This window comes from Urocitellus parryii, chromosome 5, assembly GCF_045843805.1.
Source record: "Urocitellus parryii isolate mUroPar1 chromosome 5, mUroPar1.hap1, whole genome shotgun sequence".
Taxonomy (NCBI): Eukaryota; Metazoa; Chordata; class Mammalia; order Rodentia; family Sciuridae; genus Urocitellus; species Urocitellus parryii.
The window spans coordinates 16,666,204-16,693,225 of NC_135535.1; the positions used below are offsets into that span (position 1 = coordinate 16,666,204).

General features: G+C 41.3%; 1 protein-coding gene across 1 annotated transcript in view; it reads left to right on the forward strand.

Moving 5' to 3' along the window:
• The first annotated feature begins 3,270 nt into the window (after nt 1-3,270).
• Nucleotides 3,271-27,022, forward strand: part of Aldh1l2 (aldehyde dehydrogenase 1 family member L2) — a 51,225-nt gene continuing 27,473 nt past the window's right edge. The window contains exons 1-9 of the mRNA XM_077799039.1: nt 3,271-3,318; nt 14,120-14,366; nt 18,303-18,537; nt 20,309-20,474; nt 22,820-22,921; nt 23,105-23,194; nt 24,450-24,584; nt 25,878-26,003; nt 26,521-26,612. Of these exons, the coding sequence (XP_077655165.1) occupies nt 3,271-3,318; nt 14,120-14,366; nt 18,303-18,537; nt 20,309-20,474; nt 22,820-22,921; nt 23,105-23,194; nt 24,450-24,584; nt 25,878-26,003; nt 26,521-26,612 (1,241 nt within the window). The remainder of the gene's footprint in view (nt 3,319-14,119; nt 14,367-18,302; nt 18,538-20,308; nt 20,475-22,819; nt 22,922-23,104; nt 23,195-24,449; nt 24,585-25,877; nt 26,004-26,520; nt 26,613-27,022) is intronic.

Sequence of the window (27,022 nt, forward strand, 5' to 3'; positions counted from 1 at the left end):
CAAAGATGTTGTGTCCTCTGAGAACTAAAAAATAAATATTAAAAACTCTCTCTCTCTCTCTTAAAAAAAAAGAAATCTGTCCTTAAGGAGTTTATTAAAAAAAATTAAAAAAATAAATTTTGAAATATATAAATTCATGTGGTAGTTGGATGCTTCTGTTTGCTAATTAAGTCAAATACATTAATTATTTAAATATTCTGAATCATTGCTGATTTTTTCTGCTTCTATACTTTAATGAAAATGTATGTTAAAATCTTTATGATTTTAATTTTTTCTATCCTTTTTTAGAGTCATAAAGTTTTACTTTATAAAATTTGAATTTATTTTAATAACTATATAAAAATTTAATCTTTAGCAGTTTTATTTGTAAGCAATCTAACAATCTTTTTTCCATTTTTATGTAATGAAATTACTGGTATATTTAAACTTAAGTGTACATCTTGCTGTTTTCACTCTTTTTTCCCCTCACCTGTTCTGTGTTCCTTTTTCTCCTTTTGCTTTCTTTTGGACTGTTTTTAAATCATTCTATTATCTTGATAGCCATGCATTATGTTAAGTTGGTGGTTATGCCTTCTATTAATATTCTTCTCATAGTTGTATTAGAAATTATTATGTAATGTGCAACTTACCATAAATTAACATTTAACTTGTTTGCAAGGCAATACTGCAACTTTAAAATCTTTAGCTCCATTTTCTTTCTCTGTGAAAATCATATGCCATTGTTTTCAGGTATTTTGAGTCTATATGTTTTTGAACTACATAGAACATCATCATCATTGGGGTATACAATTAATATTGATGTACATTTGCCCTCATACTTATGCCTTCCATTGCTCTCAATTCATTCCTTCATTTCTGAACTTTTATGTGGGATTGTTTTCTTTCTGCCTAATGGACATTCCCTTTCTCCAAAATTATCCAATAATTTTCTGTAGTTATTTGTATACTTATTTGATATTTCATATATATACAAATATAATCCACAATATTTTATTGTTCCTTCCTCTTCTTCTTCTTCTTTTTGTCTTCCTACATTTCTAGGCTTCCATGTGGATAAGTTTTCTCCTGCTAGGAGGATGCTCTATAATAGTCCCATTATCCTGTGCCCGATGATGACAAATTCTCTTAAGCTTTTGTTTTCTAAAATCTTATTTCATCTTCATTATTGAAGTAGTGTTTTGTTTGTCAAACTCTCTAATAGCTGACTTCCAGTTATCAAGGGAACTACACTTTGGGTTCTTCCACAAAAAAAAAAAAAAAAGACACATGAGTATTTGCTGGGTTTCTGTTCTCGTGACTAAAAGGCTCAGGGTTTACTCCAGTTGAACTGGGCTGACTGGGCTACACAAAATAACCACACAAGAGACACAAATACCTTTTTCTTTGGGGTCGCTGTGACAGCTCCTCTGACTTTAAGGGTCCACAGGAAGAGAGAGCATGAGCACTGGCTGACCCCTTTTATTGAGGAGAAGCTATTCTAATGAAGCAAGGGGTCAGGTTTCAGGGGGCTGAGTCTATCTTCATGATGTCCACTGTCAGCAGGCTGACTGACACCTAGGTAGGCCACACCCAAGGTCACAGTAAAAGAAGGGGACACACACAAGGCACTTCCATGGAAGATACTATCCTAAACAGGGCAAGGGGTTATATTACAAAGGAACAGGTGAGCATAGCTCCACCCATGGGGCTGTAGCAAGACATACCCATGCACAAGACCCTTGAACCCAAGAAGGGTGGGGAAAGCTCTGCCACATTTCTGCGACTGAGCTCCTCAGCACCCAGCAGGGGAGTGTGACCCAATCACTGCAAGGTTGGTCTCCCACAAATATTACATCATACTAATGTAAACATAAACTCTACATTTCCTAAAGTTGAGAAAGGCAGTATATAACTGTGGTGCATCACTCAGAGAAAGACCACACTCCTTAAGATACACAGATCTGAACAAATACAATGAACAGATAAAATGAACATCAATATTTGGAAGTTTGAAAGAAGCAAGAAGTCACAAAACATAGAAAAGTGGGTTGAAATGGCAAAGGTTAGTACCCAAAGCTAAACCCTGAATGTTTTCTACAATTCTCCAAGTTTTTAAAGTGGTTCTTTCTCCTTACTTCTTAATCACATTTATTCATTCATTAGCTTTTTCTCTTTTACAAAGTTCTTTTTAAAGCTCTGCTTAGTGCCAGATATTGTAAATCCAGATAAAGCTGACATGGACTCAGTCTAAAAAGAGCTTGCAGCAGAGAAGATAACAGGTGGCACAAATATCAATAACAGATTGAGAGGTTCATAAGACGGCATAGTCAAAAATTGTTCCCAACTTAGAGGAGTGAAAGATTGCTTAGGGGAATAAGGAGGTTAAGAGAGGAAGGAATTGTGGGTGGGGTGGGAGGTGGAGTGCCTCCAGGAGGCAATCTTTGAGCTGTACCTTTAGAAAGGAAGGAATTTGGTCGTGCCAAGATGGAAACAAATGCCAAACTTTTCTGGGATGCCTTGTCCAGGAAGGAATGTCAAGTACTGCTGTCAGGCTTCGAATTACCGTGCAAAAGAGCAGTGAAAAATCAGTTAATGCCAAACTGTAAGTTCCGGTTGAGATAAGTACTTGGCTAAAGCCTGTCTCATCATTGCTTCCAGAGAGGTGGGGGAGAAGGGCATGTGTCTGCTTTCCACTGGGTACCAGCTCTTCACAGGCCCAGTGGACAGAATCTCATTGATCCTTTCATCATCCTACAAGATCGATATCAGGATCCCTATATATAGCAAAGGTGCAGCTACCCCTTATATTTCGTAGCTCGATGCATACAGGCCTTCTCAGGACGGTCATGGATATGAATTGGGGGTGTCAGTTTGATCATCATCATTGAGGCAGATCTCTATATACATCACAGGTCTTAGTAACTGGTAGAGGACTCCGCAGCCATCAGTATTCTTCACTCCACGTTCCTGCCGTGGCTGGAACCAAGGGAAGGATCACGTAGCTGCCTTGCATGGCTCCAAAGCCCAGGCCTCAAGGCCCAGGAGACCATCAGTGAGCTCCGCCGGGTTGCACTGGGTCTGCCCTCAGAGCCTCGAGGGGGCGGGGTCCTGCCATCTGAGGGTGGGGCCTGTCAGCCAAGGGGGCGGGGCCGTGAGTCTGGGCCGCGAGTCTAGTCCCCGACCCGCGGAGGCCCACGCAGCTAGCAGGGCGGTCTGGGCACCCAGGCTGCAGGCAGCGCCCAAGGGGAACCCCTTGCCTGCCTCCCGCGCCGCTGCGCGCTCCTTTCCAGCATGCTGCGGCGGAGCAGCCAGACACTCCGGCGCTTCTCCACCAGCCGGGTGAGTCCGGCCCCGGCGAGCGGCCCACCCTCACCTCGTCCAGCTTTGCAGACCCCAGGGTGGAAGGACCCGGGCGGTGGGGCTGCGGGTGGGCGGCGATGCTTAGACTTTGCTAAAAGGAAAGGCAGCGTTTTGCTACTGGGAGACTTCGGAGAAAGGTCCGGGAAGGGTCCTGGATGAGAATTGTCAAACGAGCTATTGTCTTCGATGGGGAAGCAGCTGCAGATAGTTTTTGAACACGTCAGATCTGGCTGAGATAACAAGGTGGGGACAGTCGCTTGGTTAGGGAAAAAGAAAGGTCGATGGAGCAGTATACAAGTGAGGCGGTAGTATCAAGTCAGTTGGATCTGTTTTAGCCTCCTGAGTGGTGGAAGCGCTCTGGACTGGCATGCGGGGGCCCTTTCGGAAAATACCACTTAGAAGTGATGACTGCATGCTCAGTACTGCAGACCCTGGCTGCAGGCGACAAGATTTCAAGGATTTCCAGGCGCTGCAGAGGCAGCCACGCTGGAACATATTAAATTGTAGCTCAAGAAGTGAGCCCTGGCCCAGTCCCAAGGCTTGAAATTGCATCAGCTTGGACACGTTGCATGTGGCACTGCCCTCAGCACTTCGGGGGGCCTCAAGAGAGATGCCTTTCCGAGTTTAGACAGACTCCAGGCTGTCAAGGAAGAAAAAGAACTCCATCCCGGGCATATTCTCTCTTTTACAAGAAATCCACGCGCGCTGTGTTATGAAAGATGGGGGGTTTTCATTGTTCTCTCTGCCAAAGCCATATGTACATATGTATATATCCAGATGTAAAAAAGTTGGAGGGAGAGAGTGATGAGTAGCACTAAGAACTGTCCCAAATTCGCATAAATGATAAAACTTCTGTCCTCCTCCCATAAGCCCGAATAGTGGCAATCATTTTACTCCTTATGATCAGTTCTAGTTACTTTGGGGAATACTTGAGTGTTATAAAATGCAAAGGAAAAGACCTGCTCTAGGACTTTAGCAGGGCTTTTGCTTACTCTACTAAGCAATGCTTTGGACAACTCCTTAGCTGCTTCCTCCACGTGGCACCTGGGGATTTAGGCTGGATGGCAGAGAGCAAGGGGCTTGTGCCAACACAGTTTCATTGGCCTTTTCTGTCAACACTTTTCCACGGACTGTCTTTTTTTGGGAAGCAGGAGGGAGTCTTGAAGAATGAAAATGTTTCCACAGTGGAGTCTGTATAAGATCTCAGTTATACAGGGTGAACATCTCAGGTGGCAAATGATACAAGCAAGAAGCTGGATGCAAGAAGCACTGGCTTCCCAGGGTTTGACTCTTCTCAGGAGTACTCCAGAAAAAGTAGTGACAGATATGGTGGGGAAGAAGATAGGTTTCTCAATGGCCAAAAGGAGGAAATCTAATAAGAAAAACAATTGGGGGCTGGGAATGTGGCTCAAGCGGTAGCACGTTTGCCTGGCATGCACTTGGTGATGAGTTCTATCCTCAGCACCGCATACAAATAAAATAAAGATGTTGTGTCCGCCAAAAACTAAACAATAAATATTTAAAAAATTGGAGTTATTTTACTCTGTTGACAATGATTTGGGTGTGTTCTATAAGAACTAAAGTCACACATATACCTGGCTATGAATGTAAGAGCGTACAGACACTTTAGAAAACTGTTCCACTGTTTCTTACATAGCAATCACACTCCTATGGGTTTACCCAAGAGACATGAAACTTTACATTCACCCAAAACCTATTACAAATGTTTATAGGGGCTTTATTCATAATCGCCCCAAACTAGAAAGAACTTAAGTGTCCTCAACTAGTGACAAGATAAACTTGGTATATACCTGCATAAAATGGGATTTCACTCAGTGGGTTAGGTTAAGGGGGGAATGCATTACTGTTATAGTGTGAATGAAACTCAAATATGTATATGAAGTCTAAGAAACCACACTCAAATGATTTCATTTATCTGACATTTTGGAAAGGATAAAACTATAGGGACAGAAAAAGGATCAGTGGTAGTCAGGAGCTGAGAACAGGAGGGAGTGACTATCAGTGGGCATGAGGAACTCCTGGGAGGGGCTGGAACTCTTCTAGATCTTAAGGTTTCAGTATCCATGTCTTCAACTTGTTTTCGCATTGCCTGACCTGCTTTGATGTCTAGTCTGTTCTTAGAACACTGAAATTCAACTTCAAACCATATTTAATTGTCTGCTATGAGCTGTTTGTCTAAACCCCGAGGCTATGATATTAATAGAACTGGTATTGCACTTTACTATTTCCAGGTAGTCTTCTAAATGTTTTACATAGATCCTCCTTTAATCACATCTCACTGAAGTATTGATGATCATTACACCCATTTTGTATATCAGGAAACTGAGACCCAGAAGTTAACTAACTTTTTGAGTCTCACAGCCAAAAAAGGATAAAATAATAAACAGGAAATAATCTCTGCTCTCAAAGAATTCATAAGTGTTTTTCAGCATTGGATAATATTACGTAATACACTAAATAAGCCAATACACCAACTAGGAAAGGTAAATGGACAATAAAATACTAAAAGACACTCAACCAAACTAGTAATCATGGAAATACAAGCAAGATATCATTTTTCACTCATCAACTTGGCAAAAAGAGTGTGACAATTTTCTATGTTAACAAGTGAGAAAATGGTTCCTCAAAAACACGAGAAGCAAATTTGATATTCTCCATTAATATTTAAGCTTAAAAATGATTCTGGTGTTTGAGAAAAATGCTACCACATGGGCTCAGGAAGGATGTACAGTATATTCTATGCTGTGACATTTGTAACAATGACATATTAAATGCTAAAATGTCCCTGTAAAGAAATGAACAAATAAATTCAGACATAGCTACGCTATGGAATATTGTACAGCAATTTTAAAGAATGAGCATATGTACTGACGGAAAGCTCATTATTTCATTTATATTATTTTTAAAAAACTAAATAATACTTTGCATGTACATTTCCATGTATATAAAAGCTAGAGGTCTATAGAATGCTCACCAAAGTATACAGTAGTAATTTTTTTCTCTGAGTTTGGAGTCATGGTCAAAGGGGACCCAGTCTGTGATCTTTTCCTCTTCTTTTTTATAAAGGAGATTATGTGTATTTGTTATATGTATACTTAAAATTAATTTTTTAAATTGCTATGTCATTAAAATATTATAGATAAATGTTATGCACTACTGTGCTGCCTCTCTGGTGGGGACTGGAGTCTGTCTCTGGACTCCAGCCCTTTGGACTTCTCCAGTTTCCTCAGTCTTTAAAATGTTCCCTGGTCACCAGCCTCATCTGGGAGTTCTTTCTAGTCCCCAGGTGCTCAGCAGCCCCCTCCTTGCCTCACCTGCTAATAAGCCCTTGTATTAATGTCCCTCTAACAGAAAATCTTTTATCCTCCTCTGATAAAAAAGATATTGGGGGCTCAGGCGTAGCTCAGCAGAACAGTGCTTGCCTAACATGCACAGAGCCCAGATGTCATCCCCAGCACTGCAAAAAAAGGAGGAAAAAAATGGCCAGCTATCCAAGGAAGTTGTTACCTATACCTTCTTTCCCTAATGATGCAATAGGGAAATAAAGTTGTATACGTTTGTCATTTATGGTGGCATCCTGAGCCTGGGTTGAATCTTGCACAGCTTTATTTCCATGAGAAGTGTAATTTGTTGCTTCTGACTATTAGGATGAGAGTTTGTTACACTAGGTAGCATCCTGTGAATACTGAAGGCCAGTTATTGAACTTTTTTTTTCACTTTCTCTGCTTAATTCCCAAAGGTAAGAGGTGTGCCTGCCCCAAGCTGGTTCACACCTCCACAGGGATGTCTGAGGGGTCTGGTAACATGGAAGTGCAATGCTGTCCTCATTCAGTGACTCCTGTGGTCTTCACAGTAAGATCCAAATTATTTGACATAGATGAAGCCCTCCATGATGCCTTTCTGTAGCTTATCATCTGTGGCCACTCCCTGACTCCCAGGACTGGTCACGCTGTACCCCCTCATTCCCTCTATGCCTGAAACTTCCCAAGGATGTCCTGTTAAGTCCTGTTATCCACCCCGCCCTCTCTCTCTCTGGGTTCTAATTGAACCCAGGGGTACTTAACCACTGAGCCATGTCCCTGGCTCCATTTTTAATTTTTTTTTTTTTCATTTTTAAGAGAGTCTCTCTAAGTTGCTTAGGGCCTCACTAAGTTGCTGAAGCTGGCTTTGAACTTGTGATCCTCCTGTCCCCACCTCCTGAGATCCCCTGTCTTTTCTTGGCCACCTCCAAGATGAATCCTCTGAGGTTCTGCTAAGGAATGCCCTTTTTGGGAAGTCCTTCCCCTCCCAACCCACACTGGTCTCCCACCCTAGTCCTCCTGTGTTACCAGCACATCTTTACTTGGGCATCTTCCCTGCTAATTGAAGAATCCCTGAGGACAGAGACCATTTTTTCCTTGTGTACTTAGCAGAGGGGTCCCCAAAAGAAGTACCCACAGAGGCCAAGCAGGTAAGACAAATGAGGCTGGGTGAAGGGAAAGACCAGGTCGAAGATCAAGGAGGCCACCATTGCTCATCTCTACCATGGGAATGTGAACCAGGATTAATAACCTGAGTTTTCAAGAACTCCAACCTGCTGATATGAAACCTCCTAAAAACCCTAGAGCTCTTTTAAAAATGCTTTGAGGGCCAACGAGAACACTCCTCCTTCCACCCACCCCAGGCCACTGATGTGCAGTCTCTACCATGCCCCATGCCCAGAGCATGGCAAATCCTCCAAACATGCTAGTTGGACTAATCTTACATAGTCAGGCCCAGTATGGGGCCTGTACACCAAATGCTCCACTAAGTGTTATGCATCTTATTGTCTCAGAAAAATACATTTTGCTGTATTCTTTCGTGTAAAGGTCTTTCATGTAAAAACTGCCAATTCTCACAATTCCTAATGTGTATACATTTGGTCTTATTTGACACTCTGCTTAAATGGTTCTGGCACGGACATATCTTCACAAAAGGGCTTCTGATCAGGGCAGACTCTTAGCACTGCACATTTGAGTTTTATATGAAAGACTAGGTATTGTCAGGTATTTTAATCTTTGGAACATGGCCAGAGCCCACATTGCCCTGATTTCTATGATATTCCACCAGAGAGCAGATTGTCTGGGAAGGCAATATTTGGGAGTTTCAAAAGCAAAACCTATGTTCCCTGCAAAAGGCTCCTATTGCAGATGTCATCTCTAGAAAACCCCAAGACACTAGGACTTGTCACCCAGATTTGGAAATGCTGTGTCATTTTGTGCCCCTTCCTCATTCACGCCAAACAGGAGGCATACTATGAGAGCCCCTTGAACAGCGGTGCTGTGTCCCACGTCAGGGCCACCACAGTGTTCTCTTAGAAGGGCTATAGAACTGTTTTGGACCACTGACCTGTCAAACTGTTGCCATATTTTCTTTTTGCAAAATAAAAAGGGGTGGGAGGGCAAGTTGGACGTGGTGGGATGTGTCTGTAGTCCCAGCTACTCAGGAGGCTGAGGCAGGAGGATCACTTGAGGTCAGGAGCAGGAGACCAGCCTGGGCAACATAGAGAGGACCTGTCTCTTGAAAAAGATGGGTGGACTTTCAACACAGGAGAGCCCCAGAAACACGTCCACTGAAACAAGATGGGTCTGAGTTTCAATGTTGTCTTATTCCTGATCAGCTCTGTTCTTAGGCAGTTTACGAACCTTCTCTGGGTCCTATGCTTTTTCATTTGTAAAAAGGATCACTCTGAGCATTAAAGTCCTATAATAAGCAGTTGATTGTTTTTGTGGTGGTGGTGCTGTGGACTGAGCACACACTAGGCAAGCACTCTACTACTGAGCTTCACCCTCAGCCCAATAAAAAGTTTTTGACTTAGTGAAAACAATTCAATATAGTGCCTGGCTCATGGAACATTCCCAATGGAGCTACCCCTATCATTCTTCTTCCTCTTTTTTTTTTTTTAAACTGGCCTGTCCTATACACATTTATTCATTTTTAATTGGAGCTTTCCATACATAAAGGTGGAATTCACTGTGGTATATTTATACAACACATATTGTAATTTTGTCAAATTCATCCGACATTTCCTCCCCTCTCCCATCCCTCCTTCCCCCTCAGTTTCCTATTCCACTAAATTTCCCTCTATCTTTATTTTATTTTACTCGTTCTTTTTAATTACACATGACAGTAGAATCCATTTGGATAAAATTATATAAGCATGGGATAGATCTTACTCTAATTAGGACCCCATTCTTGTGGGTGGGCACAATGATAGGGTTCCCTTAGGTATTTTCATATGTAGACATAGGAAAATTATCTTAGATTTATTCTACTGTCTTTCCTATTCCTCTCCCCTCCCTCCCTTTCCTTTCCCTTTATCTAATCTACTGAATTTCTCTTCTTCTCCTTCCCCCCTTTATTGTGGTTTAGCTTCCACATATCAGTGAAAACATTTGACCTTTGGCCTTTTGGGATTGGCTTATTTCCCTTAGCTTGGTAATCTCCAGATCCACCCATTTACTGAGAAGTGTCATAAAGTCTCATCATTCTTCTTTACCTAAGTATCATTTGTGGCATTATGACAAAAGCAATGGTTAACATTTATTGAGTCTTTCCTTGTGCCACACGATGCACTAATGCAAAACAGATTTTATCCCATGGAATTCTCAGAACAACCTGAAGAGATAGGTACTATTATTATTCTGATTTTAACTGATGAGGAAAACTGGGACCCCACTCAAGATTGCACAGCTGGAGTTAGGGGAAAATTAACCCACGCTGGGATAATAACTAGAGTTAAGACTCTCAGACCTGCCACTTGGTAGCTATTTGACTCCTGGCTGTCTTTTTTTATTTTTCCCAGTTGTATATGGGCTCAATGCCTTTAATTTATTTATTTATTTATTTATTTATTTATTTATTTATTTTTGTGCTAGGATTGAACCTAGTGCCTCACACTTGCAAGGCAAGTGCTCTACCACTGTGCTACAATTCCAGCCCTCTGGCTATGTGTTAACACCTCTGTGCTTTAATTTGTTCATCTGTAAAAATGAGTCAAGGTTGCCGTCTCCCACAGTCCTTGGGCAATCAAATGCAGTGATATGTGTTAAATACCTGGCACATACTAGGGTCTCAGTAGAGAGCTTGCTATCATTTCCTCTGCTTCTTTCTCCTCCAAATTCTCCAGGGTGGAATCTGTTGTTTGGTAAACACTCTCTATGGAGAGTCCCAGACTTTAGTGTCCCCATGGGTCACCGGAGAGTTCACTAAAATGCAGCTTCCCTGGCCTGTGTGTCTAGGGTGGGGGCCTAGAGTTCACATTTTAAATATATCTTTCCCATTGATTGTACCTAGTCAAAGCTCAGATCACACTTGGAGAAATTAGACTGAAAAACATCCCTATCCAGTCTTTAGAATCCTGCAAGTTTCTTATAAACATAATTGACAGTCATAAAATCTGAAAATTTTCCCATGTTACAAACCCACATTGGGGCTGAGCATATAAATTAGTGTTAGAATTTATGCTGCATGTATAAGGCCCTGGGTTCCCTCTCCAGCAGCCCCCATCCTCCCCAAAGAAAGAAAAAGAAACATTTTTATATCTTTAGCTTTGATATTAAGTTCAGAAAGTGTTTGAATGAATACAGTATTTTCAAAGACACTGACATGATTTCTTTAAACATTCTTTCTCAGGGAGTATCAAATTTGGAATTGAACTTCAAATAGCCAGGTGACAGCTGAGCAGCACATTACATAGACCTCAGCTCTATTCCTGAGGATAGACAGGAAACACAGGAACACACAGAAATTCTTGTGTTTCCCATGTTCTTGATTCCTGTGTGTTTTTAAAGTTGTATGTACACGTCTTTACATATCTGGCAATGGTAATGGTATAAAGTATAGCCAAAAATTTTGTAAGATGGCCAACATGTAGATCCTATTTCAAGTAGCAGCATTAATTATAGGATATGAGATATATAGAGAACATTTTGATTTGGGAGGGGATACTGGGGATTGAACCCAGAGGTACTTTCCCACTGAGCACTTTCACAGTTCTTTTTATTTTTTTTAATTTGAGACAGGGTCTTGCTGAGTTGCTAAGGCTGGCCTCAAACTTGTCATCCTCCTGCCTCAGCCTCCTAAGTTGCTGGTATTACAGGCATGCACCACTGTGAAGCCCATTTTAATTTTTTGAGAAGAGGAAATTCAATGCTCAGCTATGCATTATATGTAGGTGGATTTGCTGTTGCTACACAGTTAATCTGTTTGCAAGTATTTGTTAGACCCTAAAGCTTAATTCAACTTACTTGGGATATAAACTTTGGTTGACCCTGGAAAAGGACTTTTTTAAAAACCATAATTGTTTAATTATCAGTTCAATTACAAAGAAGATGTGTCAGGCATCATTTTAAGTTCACAACTAAAAAGAGTTGTTATCCACACCCTTTAAAAAGTGGGAAATAAGGGTCAATTAAGTTTCTTCATAATTGGATTGTCACAGTGAAGCATTACCCATTTTGGATGACTTTCCATATCATTAAAGAATCCCATTTAGATTGAAAGGGCAAAAAAAAATACATTCAAAAAATAATCCAAATAGTGCAGGACCCGTGGAAGAAGATAAGGTGGAGTCCTGGGGAGCTTGGCCCTGTGCCAAGAAGGGAAGCGCTCAGAAGGTCATGGTGCTCTGATCACCATCTCCACACCCAGGACCCTGCACCCAGCCTCCCTCACCTGAGGGTGCTCATTGGGGTCATAGAATGGTATAAAATGAGGAATAATGAAACAGCATAGTCCTCATGTCAATGTGTGGCCTTAAGCATAGCAGAAAGCCTCCACTTTGGGAGACGTCTCAGAAGGTGTAATTGCTCAGAGAGATTCCTCCAAAGTCCACCCTCCAGCGTCACTCTTATCTATGTGGTGTGCATGCTTCCTGATAACCAATGCATTTGTGTGTGTCAGTTTTTATCACAAAGAGCATGGAAGAGATGGGTAGTAATATTTCATTGTAATGATTTTATTTTTTTTAAGAGATTTTTCTCATTTTTATTTTATTTATTTTATGTGGTGCTGAGGCTCGAACCCAGGGCCTCACATATGCGAGGCGAGCACTCTACCACTGAGCAACAACCCCAGCCCTTAATGGTTTTATTTTTAAGTGCATATGTGTGACCATGGGATGCACTTGACATTTCTTTCTTTCTTTCTTTTTTTTCTTTTTTTTTTTTTTTTTTGGTACCAGGAATTGAACCCAGGGGTGCTTTACCACTAAGCCACATCCCCAGCCTTTTGTTTTGTTTTGTTTTAATTTTTTAAAATGTGGATGGACCTTTCTGTCTTTCTGTCTTTCTGTCTTTGTGCTGGGGATTGAACCCAGGGACTTGTGAATGTGAGGCAAGCACTCTACCAACTGAGCCATATCCCCAACCCTTATTCATTTATTTATATGTGGTGGTGAGAATCTAACCCAGTGCTTCATACATGCTAGGCAAGTGCTCTACCACTGAGCCACAACCTCAGCCACCTCCAACCCTTTTTAAAATATTTTATTAGAGACACAATCTTGCTGAATTGCTTAGGGTCTTGCTAAGTTGCTGAGGCTGGCTTTGAACTCAGGATCCTCCTGACTCGGCCTCCCTACCACTGGGATTACAGGCATGCGCCACCTCACTTGGCCTGCACTTGACATTTCTAAGCCTCAGTTTCTTCATTCATAAAATGGTACAAAATGAGGAATAATGAAACAGCATAGATGTAAAGATTAAATAAAATGAAATGATATGGAGGCCTCTGTCCCTTTTCTGAAAACTTTGGGGCCAACTGTGATTAGAGTTCAGGATTATTCATATTTGGAAAGTTACTATAATATATAGATCATACCTTACATAAAATTCCCAGCAGGCTCTGGGGTGTTACCTGCAACATCAGTTTTTTTCTTGTGGCAAACATATGACTATTCCTATAGTCTTTATAAATGTTATTAATCACTATAAATGGTGTATGTCAATTCAGGTCTGATTTGAAGTCAAATGAGTTTGTGCCAAACTTAGAAGAAACCTGTAAGGACTATAAGGAGAATTGCATTAGATCAAACCAGGTTGTAAGGCCAAATGAGTTTGGGGCACTTACCAAGAAAAAATATGGAACACATTTTATGAACATCACAGTTTGTGGATATTTTATTGTATCTCTCAACTCCCCAAATGCATTGAATTCTAGACTATTTGAAAAAATATAGAACACAGTCTGAAATAGAACAAGAGCTTTAAAAAGTTAGAAATCTTTGACTTAAACATTAGGAAATCTGTGCCACACAGTGCAATAGGTTTATTGCATATTACATCCTTTACTTCAATCAAGATTGTACGAGGTTGGTATTATTACACTTGAGAGGAGAAAGGTAGTTACTTGAATATAGCCAAGGGGTGGCACTGAGTTTTGACCTCAAGAACCCTAGCTCTAGGGCTATGCTTTTGACCCCTATGTTCTACTAGATATTGGCCTTTTTGAGAGGTCAGAAGTGAGTCCAGTTCTTATTCCTACATTTTAGGGACACCTTTCCCAGAGTTAAATTCCTTTTAACTATGACAAACTTATTTGTTTACACCTGGTTCATTTCACTAAGAAGCTGAGGTTGCTTATAAGAATACATGCAATCCCAGTGATTAAAATGAATAATCATGGGAATTGGAACAAGAGAAAATGGGCAAGATTTAGGTGTGGAAGTATTTTTACTCTCATGTACATGTATGGTAGTCTGGGTTCAATGTTATACATCAATAAAAATTTTACTTTATAGACCTTGGAGTCTTTCACAGTTCCCAGGTCATCTTGCAAGACTGCAGATATCCAATATCCCCTATCCACACTGACATCTGCCATCACTGAATTTGCTTCACAGGTTTTTTTCAAAAACAAGCTGAAGTTGGCACTTATTGGCCAGAGCCTTTTTGGACAGGAAGTCTACAGTCACCTCCGCAAAGAGGGCCACCGAGTAGTGGGGGTGTTCACAGTTCCAGACAAGGATGGCAAAGCTGATCCACTGGGTGAGTGCTCTTGGGGTGCATGGATCAAGAACTCTCCAATCCGGGCTGGCGATCAGAGCTGGTACAGCAGCTCTGCAATGCCCACAATGTGCATGCCCTCTACTTGTTATTTAGCCATGACCTTGGCAGGGCTTCGATCTCATGGGCCAAGGAAGCTGCCTCAGCCCCAAGTAAGTTTGCATTCCAGCAAGCAAGAAGGACAAGAGGGGAAGTTGAGGTTAAACTTTTATTATGGACATAATTCAGAGGTTGCATTTGAATTTATTTGCAGAGGAGACAGAGAAACAGAGATGTTATTGGGGGGGTGTATATATGTTCAAGTCAGCTAAGGGAATCCATTGCTAAAGGATGAGTGGGGGACTAGCACTCTCTGTCGTGTACATGGGTTTCAGAATGGCAAGATGTGACTTTCAGACCTCATTTTAGAAGGGGTCCTGGGAAATGAACTCTCCTTGGTGACTGGACCCAGGGTGACTAGCCCATTTTCTGTTGGCCATGACCATTTGAACTCAGCACATAACTCAGAAGAAGGAAAAATAGCAATCTGGTTTTTATAGGGTACCCTGGGAGATGGTACAGCCTGTGTTTTATCAGCATATGTTCTAGAGTCAGGGGATTAATGCAAACTCTGCCACTTACTGTGTGACCTCAGGCAAGTTGCTTAGTCTTCTTTCAGTTCAATGGTACAAACCTCAGGTGGCTGCTGTGGGGGTTAAAAGAGATAATGTATATCAAGTGCTCAGCAGTACATCAGGATCCTAATAAGCAATCAATAATGACAGTAGCTAATCATTCTTGTCAGGTTAGTTGATTGGGGAAGCCTCCACCATGCGGCCAGCGCAATGGTTTCATTAATGAGGTTCTTGGCATAAAAGTTAGCTAGAAGAGATCGAAATAAAACACACAGACTCAGTTACCTTATTTCTATTGCCAGGTCCGAGACGGCTCCCCTCTCTGGTTCCCTCCTCTAACCGCCCAGCAGGGCAGCAAGAATTACTCAGGGCTAGCAGGAGAGAGAGAGTTTGAACACGCCTGAGAGTAGCTTTTTATTGGGGAACAAGAGATTCAGGGGAGAATTCCATCCAATGAAGATTGAGGGGGGACTGCACTCCAAGGTCAGGGTCAGTGATTGGGCCCCCCGGGTCAGTGGTCAGGCACACCCCCTCACGGATGGGTTCTCTCATCAGGAAAGGGCTGGGAAAGTTCCGACACAGCCAGAGCGCCTCAGACCCTTAATGGGAACCACCCAATCACGTGTCAGAATGGCTTCCCACAGAAGCCCAAAACAGATCTGGGACAGCCAGAAACCAAAATAGGAGATGGACACCTTGGTGCCTCCATCCGGTCTCTGGAGTACATTATTTACAATGCACATTCGCAATGAAGATCTCTCTCCTCTACCCCATTTCTCTTTCTCATATAATCTTTCACATTTTTCTTCCATTATCACACTTCTAACCACCATCTGTCTGTTTTCCTGTCATCTGACATGTGAATTATGTTCTTGAACATTTTATGAACATCACAGCTTGTGGATATTTTATTGTATCTCTCAACTCCCCAAATGCATTGAGGAAGGCCTCACCTTAGTGGCCAGAGTCCTTCAGGACCTCCTTAGGTTTTAGAACTTGAGTTTTGTGCCAGAGTCATCATCTCCCCCCATCAATCTATCCTAGTCAATGAATTTAAATGATTGGATAGGGAAAAAGGGAAAAAGCACACAAAAATGCAGACAAAAAGATTTAGTTAAGGTTTCTGGAAAGATTTAGAACATATATACACACATATGTATATACACACTTACATATACTCTATTATAGAATATGTAATAGTATACATAAAATATGTATTTTATCTGTTTATATATATATTATCAACTGTGGATGCATAAAAATATATAGTTGTATATTAATGTACCATAATATACTAACACATTAATGTATTAGTAGATAGTATATTATATAATATGTCAAAGTATTTATTAATAGGTAATAGTATTACTATAAAATATTTATATGTGATATTTAGGTGAATATACACACTTAAATCAATATGTACACTTAAGATGTACGATACATGGTAAAAATGACATTTTATTGTGGAAAAAAAACAGGCTTGCCTTGTCTGTCCTTTGGAGGGCAAATTCATTTTCACAGGGAGTTAGGATGAGTCATTGTCTGGGAAGGGACAATGCTTGGATGGAGACTTTGATCTGTTCAGTCTTGGCTGCATCCTTACCAAGTGCTGAGTGTGTCCTCTCCATTTTTAGCCCCTCTCCTTTTTGCAATGGGCAAAGGTGCAACATATGCAGCCAAGGAGAGAAATGAAGAATGTCCACATGCTTCTGCTCTTTTCAATGCTTATTCACTCAAATCACTCCATACAATTTCACTTGATTGGTTGTTAATCAAGAAATTGACAATCCTTAATGCTGGGCACTGCAATAGACATAATTAATTAAAGCAAAGAATTCTAAGTTAACTCTAAGCACTGCAAACACATTAATCATGACAGACCTATTACAGACATCCCCTCTGCATGCTAAGCTCAAGGGCCAGATTTAAAGTCTTAAGGCTTAGGTCTTAAGTCCAGCAGATGCACACTCACTCAGACCGCAGCGATCACATCAGCAACCGGTAGAGGCTTCTCCTGGTGTGGAGTTGACGGCTGGCTGAGGAGATGGTCTTGAGGAGATGTCGCCGATCTCACTAGAGTCAAGAGGCTGCTGTAGAATTTGAGAGCAGTCAGGACGATGCAGAGGATCAGACAGGTGATGAGAAGAGTTGGGATGTCAGTCCAGGTCCTCATCAGGCTCTCCAGCAAGTGGGCATCAGTGTCAGCTGGCTGAATGTCTGTCCTTTTGCTCTATCATTTATACTAAATTTTGGAGGTTCTGCTCACCCTTTGAGTCCCTATCAACTGTTACCAGGTTTCTTAGAGATGGTTTACATTTCAGAGCCAAGTCATTTGGTTTGGTGGTTTCCACCCTGATTTTACACTCTGATCCTTTTCAGGGTTAAAGCAAGTGATGTGTTTATACTAAGTGACTTCACTCTGACTCATGTCAGGGTTGTGGAAAGTGACTTGTTTATACCAAGAGGTTTGTTTATGATGTGTTTACCAGGCTATGCCTGATGATGTATTGGAGGGCTCTATTATAGGCTTGTGCCTGGGGAGGATGCAGGTTTTTAAAATGGAGTTGCTTAGGCCAAGGCCTAAGGCCATCCCTACTTTCCTCCACTCACTTATCCATTTGGTGATCCCGGGAGAAGGAACTAGACTAGTGCAGCTCACCAGCTGTAACCCTTCATCTATTGGTGTCTACCTGTTCAGCAGGGAGAATGTGTTGGGCTCTACAGTTTGTCCTGTGTGGGAGGGGGAGACCCAGGTTTTCCAATGTTCCAAAATTCGAGCATGTTTAATTTGGGAGTGACATACTGGCACGTGGCTCCAAATCTAACACTATTGCATTTGTTCTGGAGTCAGGGGATTAATGCAGACTCTTCTACTTACTGTGTATGACTTTTCTAAAAAGAAAAAAAACTTCCATTAAAATTTCAAAATATTGTCTAATCACAAGCTCTTTTTTTGAACTATGTTTTTTATTATATTATTATTATTTTATTTATTATGTGATGCTGAGGATTGAACCCAGTGCCTTACAAGTTCTAGGCAAATGCTCTACCACTGAGCCACAACCCCTAGGCTCAAGCTTTTGGGTTCAAACATATTATGCCTTCAATAGATAAATGTCACACTAGAAAAATAAATGATGCTATGATAGTATGTCAAATTCTGATCACCGTTTAAATGGTTGTTCACCATGGTTTATTTGTACATGTTTCATGAAATGTAAAATTGCAATGTATGTATTGAGAGCAATATAAAACTTGGCTAACTTTTAAAAAATGAAAATATTTTCTTTTTTATGCTCAGCTTTGGCTGCAGAGAAAGATGGGACCCCTGTGTTCAAGTTTCCTAGATGGAGGGTCAAGGGCAAGACCATCAAGGAGGTGGCGGAGGCCTACAGATCTGTGGGTGCCGAGCTGAACGTGCTTCCCTTTTGCACGCAGTTCATCCCCATGGATGTCATTGATCACCCCAAGCACGGTTCCATCATTTACCACCCGTCCATCCTGCCCAGGCACAGAGGAGCTTCTGCCATCAACTGGTGAGGTTTTTAAAAATAACAGACGCTGGGCCTATTTCCATTGCCTACGGTCTGTTTTTTTTTTTAACTTAGGTGATCAATAAACTAGGTATGCTTGAATAATTGTGAGGTCCTGAGCAGTTGCTTCTAGTACATGAACTCCCCCTGAGATCTTGACATACTGCACGAACCAGGACAGCATATCCTACAAGAATAGTCAGTGGGAACTATTCCAATGACTGTAACTAGGCAAACAGAAGTTCTGTGGTCAGATCAGATTGGTTTATGCTAGACTGTTTTGTTTTGTTTTGTTTTTGTTTTTGTTTTTGTTTTTGTTTTGTGATACTGGGAATTGAACCCAGGGCCTCACATATGTTAGGCAAGTGCTTTCCCACTGAGCTACATTCCTGGACCTTATGCTAGAATTCTTTATCAAAGGGCTTCCTTGAGTTTTCACTGTGAACTTTAATTGAGCATTATACTCTCTGAGAGGGAATCTGAGTATAATGTTCCACCAAAAAAACTTGACCACAATTTTTTTTTTGCATAGAATATTAAACACATTCCAGAAAATGCTGTATTACCTAAAATTATCTTCTTCATTGTCCATCTTCACCCATTTGACTCTAAGCTTCTTGAGGGAAGGACTTTGTGTAATGTTTTTATGGCTATTTTAAGAACAGTGCCTGATACACTATAAGTACTCAATACCACAGTTCCATGGTGCTGTGGGTTGATGGGCTTTTCCCACATTTTTTGGCCTTCTTTCCTTTTGCCTGCACATCTTCTTGATATCTCTCAGTGTCAAAATTATTGAATAGGTAGAAAATCTACACTTAGTTTAACTGATGAAAAAATTTCATTGTATTTAAAGTTTAATTATGTGAATTGATTTATTTTTTGCTTTTATAAATAATCCTGTCATTGCATTTAAGTTTGCACTTTTTAAACTTCACATTGTTTCCACATGCAGAATCACTGAGTCAAAGCATATAAGTATTTTCAAAACTCTTAATAACATAATACCAATTAATTCCTCAATAATTCTGAAAAGAATGATTTATTGGTGAAAGTCTTGAACAGTAGATCAGGGAAGTAAAAACAATTTAGACTGTAGGCTTTGCTTACTTACTGCTTCATTCTCTCTCTGTGTTAATCTATCCTCTGATGTGTGATTATAGGTATTTGTCCACATATCCAGCCTATTGTTTATGTTATAAGCTCCTCTAAGACCAAGCAAAGCTTTTCTCTTAGGGTAAATTTTACAGAGCACAAAATACCAATAGTTGTATTAATTAACTGACCTTTAGTACAGTTTATGTAGACAATCAAGAGCTAATTCTAATCCTAAGTGACATTTATACCTCAATTATAGAACCCAAATTAATAGCTCTTCTGTCCACATTGCACCGAGTATTTTTTCCCCCTTCCATTTCTTTTCTAGGACAAGGTCAAGTGCAATGTAGGAATTGGACCTCAGTGTACAAGTGACTTAGTCCTAAAGTAGAAAACTGACACTTGGGAGTCAATGAGTGGTAGTAATGATGGACTCGGAAGCCTTTTGAATTTATTACAAGTCATTACCATATTTTGACAAGAGGATGCATAAAATGGCAGTACCATCAGTGTCACTTTTTATAAGCTCTGACATCTCCCATCTCTACTGTTAATTTCTTAAGGTCACTTCATTCACTGTCTGCTTTTCCATTGTAACTACCTTGTCCTTTAATATCACTAAATCTTTAATGTTATAGTCAAGCAACATTTTAAGTTGAAACTCTTCTTTTCACAGGACTCTAATTATGGGAGATAAGAAAGCTGGGTTTTCTGTTTTCTGGGCTGATGATGGTTTAGATACAGGACCCATCCTCCTTCAGAGATCATGTGACGTTGAACCCAATGACACAGTGGATGCACTTTACAATCGATTCCTCTTTCCTGAAGGCATCAAGGCCATGGTCAGTATGTCTGTGCCATCAAGAAGAATTTAGGAAACCTTTAAGTTTTGGAGAACTTTTGTTCTTGTATTAAGAATTTGCCATGTGATTTTCACTAAAAATATGAAACCTAAAAACAAAATTATATTTCATATTTATAGTGGAAATTTGAATTTAAATTTTTTTGTCTATGATGCTGACTTGTTCCTGCGAGCAGTGATTACATGAATGAAACAGCAATTAAACTGCTCCACTATATTTTGACAAATAATACTTGAATTTCCAATCCTGATTATAACGACTAATTGTAAAGAAGCATACAGAATCTTAAAAGTTTTGCTGTATAATTTGGATTTCAGTGTTAGTCAGTTTTCCATTTCTGTGACAAAATATCTGAGATAAACAACTTATGAGAAGAAAATATTTATTTTCAATCACAGTTTTGGAGGTTTCAATTCATGGTGATTTGGCACAACATCATGGTGGGGAGCTTGGAGGAACAAAGCAGCTGCTTCGTCAAAGCCAGGAAGCAGAAAGAGGAAGGAAGCTGTGTCCCAATATATCCTACAAGGACACATCCCCAATTGTCCATTTCCTCCCACTAAAAAACCCTGCCTCCTAAAATGTCCATCACCTCCCAACAGTGCCATCAGCAGGGGACTGAGCCTTCAACACAGGAGCCTTTGGGGGATATTTAAGATCCAAGGCATAACAACCTCCTTTAAATGTATTTTGAGTTAGTCTGTATAAAAGGGGGAATTTAGGGTTACTTTATTTATTCAGATGTTCTCTCGGTAAAAACCCAATACCTGTATATCATGAAATAAAAATATGAGCTGGCAAAACCATTGAGAGAATGAGCAAATAATTTTCATTTCATTTAATTTTTCCAGAGTTTCGTAGTAGAAGTAGCAAGATTATATAAAGTAGTAGCCACTGATTTAGGAGGAAGGGGAGCAATGCTTCATTTGTATCACCTAATGATTTAGAGTAGGGCTTTGGCATCAGAAAGACCTGTTTTCAAATTCACATTCTACCACTTGTAGAATGACACTGTTGTGTGACAATAAGCAAGTCACTATAACCTCTTTAGTCTTGATCCCCTCATTTATAAAATGTGGATAACACTGCCTGACTCATAGGATTGATGTGAAAATTAAATAACATTATCTGTGTAAAGTACCTGGCACATAGCAGGTGTTCAGAGGTGATAATTACGATCAAATAGTATTATGTGTGTTCAGGTGACATTTGCACAAGCCCAGATACTATATCTGAGGTGCCATAAACTTGGCTCTGTTCCCAGATGGCTTCCTCCATGTGTTCTTGGGCAGGTTGTTCAGCAGCTGTGAATTCTCAGAGAGAGAGAGATCTGAGAACATGGGCATATATAGGTCTCGAGTGAAGGGGCGTGCTCTCAACTCAAGGCAAATATAAAAATGCCAAAGGGAGAATGCAAGACACATTCCAAAGGCAATCAAACTCATGGACATATTTAACTTTTTAAATTCCAGGTATAGTAAGCTAGAAAGCAAGTTGAATTCATGGATTACATGAATTCATTTATTACATTTTCTAGAATCATCCTGATGAGTACAATAACCCACAATGACTTACTCTATAATTATATTCCTGAAATACATTGAATCACCAAGGAGGGAACTGAAGCTTGTTTAAACAAGGAGTCTGTGTGTGTGTGTGTGTGTGTGTGTGTGTGTGAGAGAGAGAGAGAGAGAGAGAGAGAGAGAGAGAGAGAGAGAAAGTTGGGACTTGAACCCAGGACTTTCCATGTGCTAGCACATGATGGACCACTGGCTATACCTTCAGCTCCAGACAGGAGTAATTTTTTTTATTAATTATTTTTAGTTGTCAATGGACCTTTATTTTTATTTATTGAAATGTGGTGCCAAGAATCAAAACCAATGCCTCACACATGCTAGGCAAGCTCTCTACCACTGAGCCACAACCCAGCCCCGGGAGTCATTTTTGAGTGCAGGCTTGGTAACTGGCAATGGACACACCTGAATGCAAATCCCACTTCTGACACCCAGAAGCCATCTCTGTGCTGTTTAGCTAGTTATTCAGCTCTGCCTTGAACCACAATTTCCTCACCCATAAAACAGGAATAACAATATCCATTTTGTGGAATTTGCTTGATGTTTGCAAGGGATGCTTCACATGCAGTCATGCCCATTGGATGTGCTTGGCACAATAGATGAATCTGAAGAAATAGCAGTTATCATCACAGCCTGACTCTCTCTGAACAGATACATACGTAGTGATTCTGTTCTGTGCAGACTTCAGTTAAACAGACCACGCTGCTGTGGCTCACTGGACTGTAACACAGCTGATGTTTCTGGCTTTAGGTAGAAGCTGTCCAACTCATAGCAGACGGAAAAGCACCTCGAGTTCCTCAGCCACAGGAGGGGGCAACATATGAAGGCATCCAAAAAAAGGAAAATGCTGAGGTACTTAGATCAGCTTGAGAATCCATCTCAAGTTCCTGGCCCTCTCCCTTTGGAAGTTCCCAGGGTACTATTTCCTTGGCAAAAAGGTAGACCTTGGAGCCAGCCCATCCCAATCCTACCAGCGACGGGGAGAAATGTTTCTGTTGCCTGTGAGACTCACAGGCTGTGTTTGTGCTTCCTCAGATTTCTTGGGATCAGTCTGCTGAAGTTTTACATAACTGGATTCGAGGTCATGATAAAGTCCCTGGAGCCTGGTCAGAGATAAATGGACAGGTATGTTTGGACTCTATTGTCCCTCATAACCTTCATCAGAGGTACTACGAAGAAGTCCAGGCTTCCCCTGGTTCTTCCCTTGGCCCTGAGCCGATCCATGATTTCTCTTCTCTTTATTCAGCGTGTAGTTGGCATTTATTGTAGGCACAGCCCCTGCTCCTCCTCAGGAGGCTGCGGTTTTGTGGAGAAAGCAGAGAAGTGAATAAACACTGATGCTGCTGTCAGATAAATGCTGTAGCTAAGACTCAAACTCCAGTATGTTGGGAAGCGCTTCCTTGAAAAGCTGGTTGCTTTGCTAGAACTTGGAGATGAGTTAACTAGGGAGAGAGCAAGACAAAGAGGTGAGGTCCCAGAGGCCGAGGAGTCCACCTCCTTTAACAGGAAGATCTGCACAATGGGATGAATAACACTGCCTCCCTGTAGGTTATGAGGTTTTGTGAGGATTACACGAGTCAATACATGTTAGTTCAAGTAAGCACTCAGTCCCTGGTACAGAGTAGTCAGTCAATGTTATTTTAGCTCAGGAAATGCCAGCCAATAGTCACAGACTCATAATAGCCAATCAGAGTCAGTTGCTCTTGGCTGCAGTCTGGATCTAGCCTTATTTCCATGAACTGACCCCAAAGCATCCTGTACTTCCCATCACTTCCTGCCCTGCATTGTGGGAGTCTGTCTGTCCGTCCCCTCCCCGACACCCTCCCCCAGCATCTGCAACCCCTACCTTCAGGCTACAGAGGCTCATCTTTGTATCAGTTTCAATACATGGTGAATACTTACTTGTGTCACCTGGATGTGGGGCAAGTTTTAAACTGTTCAACTGTGGGGTGTGTGTGTGTGTGTGTGTGTGTGTGTGTGTTAGTTACCCTGGGATAGAACCCAGAGGTGCTCTACCACTGGGCTACATCCCCAGCCCTTTTTATTTTATTTTGAGACAGGCCCTGGCTAAGTTGCTGAGGCTGTCCTCGAACTTGTAATCTTCCTGCCTCAGCCTCCCATGTCTCTGGAATTACAGGCCTGTGCCCCCACACCTAGTTTATGCAGAATGTTTTCTTGCTTGGTGCCAATTTATACTGATGCTTGATACAGTCTCTCACATATTATTACAGATACAAAATATATCATGTAATTATGTCTCACTTTTATTATAGATGATAATTCAAACACCAGCATTTCTGCAAAGAGCAATGCTTGCACACACCCCTATGAATGCCTTTTACTTCCTGATTTTACAGTCTGATTTTGATCTCTTTCTTAGATGGTCACTTTCTATGGCTCATCATTACTGAGTAGCTCTGTGCCTCCCGGAGAACCGCTGGAAATTAAAGGTGCCAAGAAGCCTGGCCTTGTTACCAAAAATGGACTTGTTCTTTTTGGTAACGATGGAAAAACTGTGAGTGTTCAGCATGGTCACCTGTGAAATATCAATTTCCTTCTCCTACCCTAGCTGTAAAGGGAATGGCTTTTACAGGGTCGTCTGGCTTTGCACTGGGAGTGGGAAGCTCAGGATATCTGAACCATTCTCCTCTGGTGAGGAGCTGCCTCCCTGTGCCCCCATGAAGACAGGATCTTCAGGATGAACCTGCCCCAGAACCTGCAATCTGTTTTGTGATACAGGAGAAGACCTTGGAGCCTAAGAGACAGGGGTTTGAACTCCTGTTCTACCGCTCTCTGGTCTTGGGTGAGATGGGTCACCCCTCCACAACTCATGTTCTTCTTCTAGAAAGCAGAGGGGAATCCACCTGTTTGCCTCCCACTGCCCACATCCGGGAAGATCCATCAAGATGCATGTGGCCCTCTCCTCCACTGCCATTGCTCACTAGCCAGGCACCACCCACCCTGCCATGCTCAGAAGTGTGGCTCTAGGCCTCACTGTGTTCTTGGGCAGCTTCCCAAAGAACAGTGTGAAAGGGAATTTGTAGCATAAAGATGTTTCCCAGTTACTGGGGACAAATCATTTGTTAAGATGGTAGACTTTAGGGCTGGATTGTGGCTCAGCTGTAGAGTGCCTGCCTAGCACGTGCGAGGCCCTGGATTCGATCCTCAGTACCACATAAAAAAATAAACAAATGAAATAAAGGTATTATTTTCAACTACAACTAAAAAAAAAAAAAAAAAAGATGGTAGACTTTAGCATCTAGCTAGTTCCAGGTCGTAATATCAGCTCTGTTACTTACTATCTGGGTGGCACTGGGCAAATGAATCAACCATATTGAGCCTCCATTTCTGCATCCATAAAATGAGCCTCCACATTTCTGCATCATAATAATGGCATCTTCCTCCATTAGGATTTCTGAGGTTAAATAAGATATTTCAGCTCATACACACTGTGCAAGAAACAGAGCTAGGGTTCACACGAAGATAGCAGCAGACTTGTAGTTAGTGACAGTGTCCCTTGTTGCTATAGTAGATCAGTCCAATACCTACAGCTAAATGTCCATTTTTCCTGGTCTTCCTATCCATTTTGAGATGTATCTGCTCTAGAGTTGAGTTTATCCTTCCTGATGCAACCATTAAAGTGCTTTATCAATTCTTTTGCACATGTGGAGAGTATTTTTTTAATCTACATTTTTGTATTTTCCAAACAGGCTGGTCTTTATGACCATATAATAAATTAGATTCCACCACACTCACTTTTGGACCATCTCAATCCTCAATTTTTATGCTTGCTTTGCTGCTATTTTAGCTGATGGTGAAAAGCTTGCAGTTTGAAGATGGAAAAATGATTCCTGCCTCCCAGTACTTTTCAAGAGGTGAGACTTCAGTGGTAGAACTTACGGCTGAAGAGATGAAGGTGGCAGAGACCATCAAGGTGAGCACGTGATGTCCTTCCGATTACTCTTACCTTGGAAAAATGTAGCATATTCATAACTGATATCATTGTCCTCCAAGTTGTGGGGTTGAACGTTTATTTCCTATTTTTATATAAGTTGCAATAGGAAATTGACTCCAAAATTAATATGCTTGAACGTAGTGTATGCAAATTTTCAAGGCAGTTTTAGGTTGGCTTGGAGGGCAGGGGTGAAGCTGGGGCAAAGGCGGGGAGTGGAGCCCCAGCCCCCAGAGTTGTTTTCAAGGTCATTTCTATTCCCTGCAGCCAGAAGGGTGATTAAACACAGTCCTGCATGGAGCAGGTTTTCCATGGCCAAGACCAGGGCGTGTGGGTCACTTCCATTCACACTCCATGGCTGCATCTCACTGAAGGGATGCTGGGAAATGTCGTCGAGCTATAATGCAAGATGAAGAGGAGACAGGCTGTAAGAGCTGGCCTGTCTCTGCTACATGGTTCTACATGTGTCCCACTGGCTAAGGTTTCCCTTTCTGTGCAGGTCATCTGGGCTGGAATTTTAAGCAACATCCCTGTTATTGAAAACTCCACAGACTTCTTTAAATCTGGAGCAAGATCAATGGACGTTGTGAGGTAGAACCACCCCTGCTAACGCACAGGCCTCCATGAGGGATTCTGACTTTGACTTTGAAAATCGAGTCCCAGTCCTTAGTTCTGGATGTCATCATCCTTTTCAGATCTGTCAATTGCATATCTCTTCATTTTCTTGTCGTGGTTTCCAGGACAGACACAGATATCTATATCTTTACTTCTCTTTGTGGCTAACCAGAGTTGTTTTCTTTTCTTTTTTTTTAATATTTATTTTTTAGTTTTAGGTGGACACCATATTTTTATTTTTATGTGGTGCTGAGGATCGAACCCAGTGCCTCATGCATGCTAGGCAAGCGCCCTACCACTGAGCCCCATCCCCAGCCCCAGCCCCAGCCCCCAGAGTTGTTTTCATCCCTCCTTTGTACCTAGACAACCAATCCTTCTAATTGTCT